General features: G+C 45.8%; 1 protein-coding gene and 1 long non-coding RNA gene across 3 annotated transcripts; both read right to left on the bottom strand.

Moving 5' to 3' along the window:
• Positions 1 to 290: 290 nt before the first annotated feature.
• Positions 291 to 1,158, bottom strand: LOC124653430. 2 transcript variants are annotated; one of them, XR_006987899.1, is made up of 2 exons: positions 938 to 1,158; positions 291 to 766 (listed from the first exon to the last, which is right to left on the bottom strand). It is a non-coding gene; the product is annotated as an uncharacterized LOC124653430 (long non-coding RNA). The 2 variants fall into 2 exon arrangements; XR_006987900.1 differs by having other exon boundaries at positions 291 to 760.
• A 4,098-nt stretch (positions 1,159 to 5,256) lies between these two features.
• On the bottom strand, positions 5,257 to 8,709 carry LOC124656529 (protein FAR1-RELATED SEQUENCE 5-like). The gene is made up of 6 exons (XM_047195253.1): positions 8,585 to 8,709; positions 8,309 to 8,440; positions 6,320 to 6,412; positions 6,050 to 6,238; positions 5,734 to 5,959; positions 5,257 to 5,643 (listed from the first exon to the last, which is right to left on the bottom strand). The coding sequence occupies exons 2-6, from the start codon at positions 8,428 to 8,430 to the stop codon at positions 5,257 to 5,259; spliced, it is 1,017 nt and encodes a 338-aa protein (XP_047051209.1). The 5' UTR covers positions 8,431 to 8,440; positions 8,585 to 8,709.
• Positions 8,710 to 9,353: the final 644 nt, after the last annotated feature.

Below are 9,353 nucleotides of genomic sequence, written 5' to 3'. Positions count from 1 at the left end.
AACCTGACATCCATGGGCGTGAACCGCCTGCAGCCAGCACCCGCCACGCCGCCCGACAACAAGAAAAAAGGGCAGTCACCACGCCACCATTCCGCCCGCCGGCCACACCGCTGCCGAGTCCACCCTCCGACCTTAACTCTGTTGAGGAAATACAATTTCTCAAGCTCATTTGCCTCTAGCATGGCCCATAAAAAAATCAAAATTTTAGTTGAACTCACAGTGATGTTATATTGCTTTGTTGTAAAAATGGCCATGGAAATTTCTTCTGTTGACGGGAGACATGCACATTAGAGACATGGAACCTCTGCAGCTGAGAAATTCTGGATAGGCCCTTTCCGCCATTGAAAATGTAAGACGCTATTATTCAGATATGCCAAAGATGAACTAACTAAACAATATAGTTGTTAGTAAATAATTTAGCTGCTTTGAAAGCCAGCAAGATCGGTAGAATAAGTGTTGCCACATGCAATTCAAAGCAATAACTAATGGTGTGGCCAATTTGCTTGTAAAACAAAGATGCTAATCTATGGAACAATAGGCACATGTAGTTGAACTCACATAGATCCATTGCACCAATACGGCACAAGTTAATCAATGAGTGGAATACAAAACACGGATAAGAACAAAACTATGATGTAGGCCACCACTAAGCTTACCTCGTTCAAGCCTTCAAGGGGAGGGACCTGTTGGACGAGCTATGAAGAGGAATCTCTCGTGCACTGACGGCAGTGTGTCCTGTGGATTTGGATTTCTGATGTACCTGCAGCTTCAGATTAGCCAATAGCATCATGATTAGCCCGTGGATTTTGATTTCTGATGTACTGCGTCAGATAAGGATTGAACCTCCCGCCCCAGATCCTTATTCCGTCGACCTAAAGGGCGTATGTTTTAACCAAAAAAATTCTGAAGAAACAAGTGAGGAACCACCAGAACCTACCTTGACGTCTAATCCCACTAGGTAGCTGATGCGAGGATGGAGGGATCGAGGGCATATTCGTGCCAAGGATGGAGGGATGCCGAGCTGGGCAGACGCCGATGACGGGAAGAAGGTGGGGGCGGCCGGTGCTAGATGTATAAGCGGCCAGAGCAGTGCGGCCGGCGCTAGATGTAGGAGAAGCGGCCAGAGCAGTGCTGGATCCGCCGCAGACGGCAACGGGGGAATCGGGCCAGCGGCGCTCGAGCGAAGGTTGTACGCCTGGTCGCCTTCCGCTCACCTAGTTGCGAAGGACGCCCGCCGCTCGAGGGAATCCCCAGCTGCAGCCCTAGCCCACCACCGTAATTCCAGCTGTAACTGCTCGCCGCCGGCCGCAAGGCAGCGCAGTCGCTCGCCGGCCAAACCACGCCTCCACCCGTCGATTCCAGAACCGCACCGCACTCGATCTGACGAGGGTGGGCCTAGCTCCCAGCACCCCACGAGGCCACCACGACGGAAGGATAGAAACCGTCGATGTACTGTAGAACGTAAAAATATGTTGGACGCAGGGGCTAATTTAGTTCGGCGTATCAGGTTCGGTGGAGTCAGGGTGAACCGATTCGGTCGATCGACCCGGGTGTAGAATTACTTATTCTACACCCAGGGTATCTAATAGAGTTTCTCTCTCTATATATATATATATATATATATATATGTTTAAATGAAAAATTAGCAGCATGATTTCAAAATTGTACTGGATCTAGCACAAGCATGATGTATTTCACTAACAACATAATTGTGATCTATATACTTGAAAAATTGTACAAATCATGGTAAACAAATAGATTGCGAAATATAAGGTAAACAAATAGCCATATGTTGGTATGTATTAATTATGTACTACCTCTGTCCATAAATAGATGCCAAAAGTTTATCCAAATTTGAATGTATCTAGTCACGATTTAGTGTGTAGATACATCCAAATTTGACTAAATCTTTGGCATCTATTTATGGACGGAGGGAGTACTACTTATGTATGATATATTAGCTAGCCTACATATCCTATGTATATCTGTGTGACCTTGCCAACCATAGCTGGTAGGTTGTATATTTTTTGCCAATAGGTTACTAGTATTTAAGTTAGTGCATACTGCCCGTCATTCTGGTACATGGAACTGCAAAAATAATGGTTGTACTTGTCCGTTGGTTATGCAAAGAATTCAATAATTTGTACTAGGCCCACAATCAAAGGGAATATGAAAATAGATTTTTTATTCTGGTACTAAATATTACATCCTTGTTTAATCGTGAGGAAATTCCTTATTGGACACCACACTTAAATGTGGTGACTTTGTTGAAACTGAAACACTTTTTCTTCCCAATTTGGCACTAGGCATAAAATTCGTTCCTTGTATGACACTACCGTCTACTCTGTTGGACTATTTGGTCCAAATACAAATTAAGCTGGTCAGTTATTGGTTTGAGTGACCAAATTACCCCTGATATAAACGTGAGTACAGACCTGAGACCGAACCATCCAGGAGCACAGGTCTCCACTGACGTTGCAAGACCTCTCATACATTCACGAATTCAGCGCAAAACGAATGAGAGAGAGACACATTTTTTTGGTGCGTACAACATACAGCTTTTCACCTTGTATACTCCTTATCTGATCCTCTTACGACTGAAAACAAATGGAGAATCAGCTAACAGAGCCTTTTCATGTTTCATCTAACACCTTTAGTGTTAAAAATGGACGGATGTAGTGTCTAATAGGGAAGAAAAAAAGTTTCGGTCTCAAATAAGGAAACACATAAGAAGGTAGTGTCAAATTATGAGTTTCCTCTATATTAGTACTCTTGATGCTTTCATATATTTCTTTTATGAACTTCCTGTTAAGCCTAGTTCCACCTCGTTGTCAGTTTAGCTTCTCTGAATAGTTATTCTTATGTATGGCTCAGCTTGCCGCATATTTTAAACATGATTACTCTACTAATGCTAGATTTAACTTTTTGTGTATAGAGAGCACAATGGACCTCAGCGATGACGACTTCGAGAGACCATCATGTGCATCTCCAAGATTAAAATCCAAAAGGTGTAGCAGGAAGAACCGTATGGACGGATATGTCTCTGATTCAGGATCTGAGAACAGAACAACCAAGAAAAGGAAAAAAGCCAGGAAAAACACAAAGGATGCTAAGGCCAAACAGGTGATGAACCCATATTCCTCCTTCCTTTCTTTAGAGGATTATTTACACGTGCAAATTGTTCCTGACTTAGTACCCTTCAACTGTAAACAGAATATTGGGTTCAAATGTTCCCCTCACTTGTTGGTCGATCTGGTGAGGAACCTTGACACGGATCAGAGGAAATGGGTTGAGGAGATTGGCTTTGCGGTATTTCTTTCCATGCCAAATTGCAGGCTCCCTAAGGACTTGACTGTCTGGCTAGTTAACCAGTGTAGTTGGAAGGACAAAGCTCTTATTGTACGTGGTAGACCAATCAAAATCAAACCCCTTATCAAGAAATTGTTAGGTATCCCTGATGGTCCATATGCTGTTCCTTTGCCACGTAGCAAACGTGGGAAAGTCAAGGGGTCCACGGATGAAGATAAACAACTAAAGGAAGAGAAAGGTGCTAGGTGTTTGAGCTCTAAGTCCACACTAGAGTCTCTAGTAGCGACCCATGACCCGGAACAATTTAAAAGATCTTTCATGCTCTACGTCCTCTGTATATATCTCGCTCCATCAAGTGGACACTATGTCAACCTTAGCTACTCCCCAATTGTCAACAATGTTGAGATTATTAAGGACATGAATTGGTGTGACCATGTAGCTGATGTGCTCATTGAAGGTATTCGGGAGTATAGAGAATCGAAGGCTGCTAATGTCAACGTGCACGGGTGTGTTCATGTTTTGATTGTAAGTCAGATGGTAGCCATCACATCCTATATGTTTTTTTCAGAAGTATATTACACCTGATATGTGTGTTGGTTAAGTAATCATGCCTCAAATTTGTTTTGCAGCTCATTTATATTGATGTTGTTAAATCTGCCATTTTGAAAGTCCCCCACGGAGACCCTCGTGCAATCTATGTTACAACTGATATGCTGGACCTTCTAGATTTGACTGATTTGAAGTGCAGAACAGCTGATGGCCCAGTGTATGGGAAGCTAGAGGTAATTCCGATGTGTCATACATTTTTCGTGGAGTACATGTGTGCATCTAGTTTCAGCATAGAAAGAGGAAACCATGCTATTTAGCCAGGTATTCACAACATTTTTGGATTAAACCGATTTTCAGATGGACGAGTCTACTTACGCGGACGAGTGCAACCATGGCAACACAGCAACATCAAGCTCACATGATGTAGGTGCAAAAAATGCCAGTGATCCTTGCAGCCATAGCTTGCCCGTCATTCATGTTGACAAGGTAATTGACTTGTATAAAAAACATTTACAGAATAAGGTCAGCAAGCATTTTCCTGGCCTATTTCATCAACTCACTACTCTGTGCTCGTGATCAGGTTTTCCTCAATGGAATTATGGAAATCGACGCGCAGTTTGTCAAAGCAAAGGATGAAGTCTATGCAGAATCTTTCAAATCATTGTCAGAGATGATTATGAAGATTGATTCCGAACGAGCATCTGCCATTCGTTCTCTCCACGAGAAATTGTATTCTGCACAGGCAGATTCTTCATCAATCGCACAATCTTCTATTCCAGTGACAACAGTTCCTGACATCGTCCATCCTACTTATGTTGCCGGCAGCATAGTGGACGCTCAAGCCCATGCCTTGCAGAAATCTCAGGATCCACATGCAACTTTCAGAGTTTGCTCTACACCTTACACACAGCCTAGTTTTCTAAACTCGCGGTCACAGGCACATCTAATTGATTCCACTAGAGTCCAGTTCCCAGTTGAGTTGTCAGTACAAGCAGACCCACCCAACCAAGTCGACAATACCCACACAGCTATCCAAAGCACTGAGATATCACCAGATAGAGGTCACACCACGGAGGAAGGTAATCAGTGCTGCCCCGGAAGTATAGATGGTAGACAATGTTCTGTTGATCTTCAGAACAACTGCCTCCAATTGTCTACTATTGTTGTCAGCACTGCAGAAACAGAGAGGATTATTAAGTCATCGAGATGGGTCCGGACTCGCAGGCTATTCCCGGAGGAATCAGTTGTGAACATGCAAGTACCCATTATAGACGATCCACTTAAAGATGATCCATTGGGAAATGCTGGTATAATGATCTGCTCCTTCCACTTGTCCACATAAGAGAATTCAATCTATTGTCGTCGTCTAGCTCTGCCGTGAAGACAAACCTATGATCTCTAGATATTTTTTTCCCTAAATGATTCTAGAGTTTTCTGAACATCATCAACCAAAGCTTCTTTTGCTATTCTAGAACATACCGTTCGGAGTGTCTTCTTACTGAAAGGCACATTCTCCATTGATCCAAACAAACTACCCATGACTAAATTTACTCTAGTAAGGCTTACATTGTTCTCTCTTAAATGCCTGATCATCTCCTTAGTGTGCTTATCAATTTGTCTATGTGAAGGAAGGTGCTTTTTCTCTCCACAGCTTTCTACCATATCATGGTTGTGCTCAACTACAAATTTCTTAACATACCAGACAGAATTATCATTGACAGAAACCCTCATCATTGCCTTGCATCCACACCTTGTTGTAGAGTACTTTGTCTCGTTGTCAGTACCCTGGAAAAGAAATAGCACACCTAATTACAACAAGGTAGAGTTCTACCTAAGCATAAGATATTAATTCCAATAAATTATGTAGTATGGCACCTGCCGCTGACAAAGGTACTCCTGCATTGTCCTTTCTTTCTTCTTATTCGTGTAGTTGTCTCCTAGTCTTATGCTAAAACCGGCTACCCACGAATACATGTTGTAGAATTGGTATGCTTCCTCTGTCGAGGAAAACTCCATTCCTACCTCCGGCTTGAACATGACCGTTCTTTTGTCCTCGCAATATTTCCTCATCGACTCCTCTATTGGACCAACATTGTAGTCCCTGGAATTGTATTGAATTAATAGGTTAGACAAGTAATTACGGCTTGCCTATTAAAAAAATTATGTAAGGATTGAAATGTGAAATGCATACTTATTCTGGGACGTCACATCCATTCCGACACTGTCCTCATCCATATTGTTGAAAGTAGAGAAACTTCTAGTGCCATTCCCCTTGGGTATATCTACCATTCCATTCACAGATCCGCTTAGCAAGGAACTATCTTGGAACAAGCAGGTATCTATCGATTCATCAGGGAGTTCTGAGCTGAAATTAAATTCCCTGAAGGTTTACAAAAATCTGTTAAGTAACATAGTACTTAAGGATTGACAGTAGAAGGAAGTTATAAATGTGAAATAGTACATGTTCATCTCTTGCCCTGCACTTAGCACCCGAGGAAACGTTTTGTCGTTATTGGTACCATCGACCTCTGCAGTTTTCACATCTGATTCGTTCCTGTGTTAATCATGCATTTACATATACTCACGCATTTACATATACATTAGATAAAGCGCGCGAATCTCAGCAAGCTACTAAATCTAAAGCTGTTGAATAATTACATGGAAGGACGGGAAGTAAGCAGGATTTCCCCAATTATAGTAGCATCATAACTGAGTATATAGCATAGAACTACCACTTTCCGAGCAAAATTCCGAAAAACTACCACTTTGTGATCGAATCGCAAAAAACTACCAGATTTTGGGTCAGCTGTCTCAAAAAACACTAAACGCTCGTTGACAAATTGACAGCTATTCTGACAGGTCGGACCCACAAGTAAGGCTGATGTGGCGCCCAAATTTGATGTGGCCATAGGTCCCACTTGTCAGCTAACATTAAAAAAATAAAAATATCCCAAAATACTAAAAAGGAGGTCGTCTCCTCCCTACCCATCCCGAATCCCTTCCAACTCTGGCCAGAGTTCTACCGGTAGTCCCCACGGAGGTCCTTCTCTCCGGCGCCAACGGTCCCTGTTCCGTCCACAGCGGCCGGAAGCGAGCAGGGGCGCGTGAGACCGGCTGCTCGCTGAGGAGCAACTGGCGCGCCCGGCGGCACGCGGCCGGCAGCGAGCGAGCGTGAGGGCACATGTCGGCGGGGATTGGAGCCGCCAGGCGTGCGCAGGCGCAGAGGAGGTGGTCGGCGCAGTCGGAGGCGGCGCGTGCGTGAGCGCACAGGAGCGTGCAGGGACGTGGCGAGGAGAAGTCGAGGTTGAGCGGGGGCGTGCCAGATGGGGTGCTCGCTGAGGACAAACTGGCGCGCGCACGGCGGCAGGCGTCTGGCAGCGGGAGAGCGTTGTCGGGGATTGGCGCCGCCGGGCGCACGCAGGCACAGAGGTGGTCGCCGCGCGGCGCGCGTGTTAGTTCTATATATCTGTATATTGCAGTTTCCCCATATGTTAGGGGGCTTTCTGCATATGTGCACCTGTACATATACTATATATTGTGGCATTTGGCCCCCTGGTAATACATCAAGCATATTGCCCTAACAGCGAGGAGAAGGCGAGGTCGAGCGGGCGCGCCGGCCCGGAGCACGCAAGGACGCAACGAGGCGCGGGGCAGCGTGGTGCGGCGCGGTCAGGGAGAAGCGGCACGGGGCCGGTACGGCGGCGCCAGCACACGGGGAGGCCAGGGCGTCACACCGCGCGCAGGGCAGTTGGTGGTGGAGATGCAGGGCCGCGCGGGCATCGGGCCTGAGCTCGTCCGCGTGCGAGGAACGGAGCTGGAGGCGGCGGAGCAGCGGGGAATTTGGCGAGTCCCAATCCACTCCTCTTCCTCTTTCGTCTTCTCTCTTCCTTCCCTTGCTCATCTCCGTCATTCTTTCCAGCTCCGGCCATGGGGTAGTGGCGGCCGCGACGGGTACGGCATGGCACAGGTGCGCGGCGGTGCGGCGTCGGCCATGTCGGGCCAGCGCAGCGAGCATGGGTCTGCCTGGATGAAGATCAACGGGGGCTTTTTTTCATTTTTAAATATATCATTTTTAGTTTTCCATTTAGCTGACATGTGGACCCACTTTAGCTGAGATAATTTTTGCCATGTCACACAGTGGGCCATTTTTGTCAGAAATCGTGTCAATTCACAGTCAGTTTCGAATCAGTGCTATTTGAAACAACTGGAACAATTTGTGGTAGTTGTGTGCGATTGAAACGTAAACTCGTAGTTTTTCGAAATTTTGCGCGAAAAGTAGTAGTTCTATGCTATATACTCCATCATAACTAGTTTTAGTGCAGGCATCTAACAAGTAGGGCATCAACAGATGATCACGTTATTTACACTTCTCTAAAAATCAATTTTTAATTCCCAAGCAGGAATCAGTAACCATCAGTCTACAATTCATAGGATAGTGGAAAATACAAACCACCCTTTCCTGCTCTCGGCTTCATGAGCAACCAGGCTGAGAAGCTCAGTGAAAGATAGGTTGTTGTCCAATGATTCAGTCGTCGGGTACAAGTTCTTCATCGATTCAACCGCCGCATCCATGGAACCTGGTCTGCACAAACAACACGAGCCATCGATTCAATTTCGGACATGCAGGAACTACAGTAGCCATTGAGAAAATACAATCGGAGAATCCAAGGAATATCGGAAACAGATCAACGGAGGAAGTAAAGGGGAAAAACGGAAACAATCTTACCACCCCAGCACCCAATAGTAGCAGCAAGAACATAGAGAGGATGAAGAAGAGGGGTTCGATTGTCAACAAGATCCGAGTATTTTCTCCCGCACCTGCAGATCTGGGAGACGCCGCCCTTTCATCCGAACGCGATATTAATACGGTGGGCCCCGTATGTGCCGCAAGTATGTACCGCGTACAGGTCGCCCGCCAAGGAGATCGCATGGCATACGGCTTCATAATGTGCATATACATGTCCTGCAAAAAAAAAAAGTGCATATACATGAAAAATAAGCACGAATCTCCGCCAGAAAATCCGCTCTCACGGGACAACGGCAAGATGATCTCCGATTGATCTTGATGTGGTCAATGGCGTCCCAGTCAACCCCATGCTTTCTCTAACGCACTTGCTTGCTTGCATTCGTGGGTGGCCCTAGCTTCCTGGACAAGTGGCCATGTTTAATTACGGTTCAGCTTGTCAGGCTGGCTAACGAAAAACTGCTGCTGTGGAAAATTGCGAGCTCAAGTCAAGGTAGCAGTGCGTTGCACTACAGGAATGGACGCATATGCCGACGGCCAGCTGCCCTCGGCGTAGCCACGTCTGGCCCTCGGCGTAGGCTACGCCGACGGCAGCCCTCGGCGTATGGCGTCGGCGTATAGGTCCCTCGGCATAGACAATATTGCCGTCGGCGTAGCCCGGCCCTCGGCGTAGCACGCTACGCCGACGGCAAAACCGTCGGCATACAAATTTGAAAAATTTAAATTTTCTTTTTTCCAAAAAAATTCAAAA

The sequence above is a fragment of the Lolium rigidum genome, chromosome 5, assembly GCF_022539505.1.
Source record: "Lolium rigidum isolate FL_2022 chromosome 5, APGP_CSIRO_Lrig_0.1, whole genome shotgun sequence".
Lineage (NCBI taxonomy): Eukaryota > Viridiplantae > Streptophyta > Magnoliopsida > Poales > Poaceae > Lolium > Lolium rigidum.
Note: the sequence above shows the minus strand (reverse complement) of the source record. Positions and strands in the feature narration are given on the sequence as shown.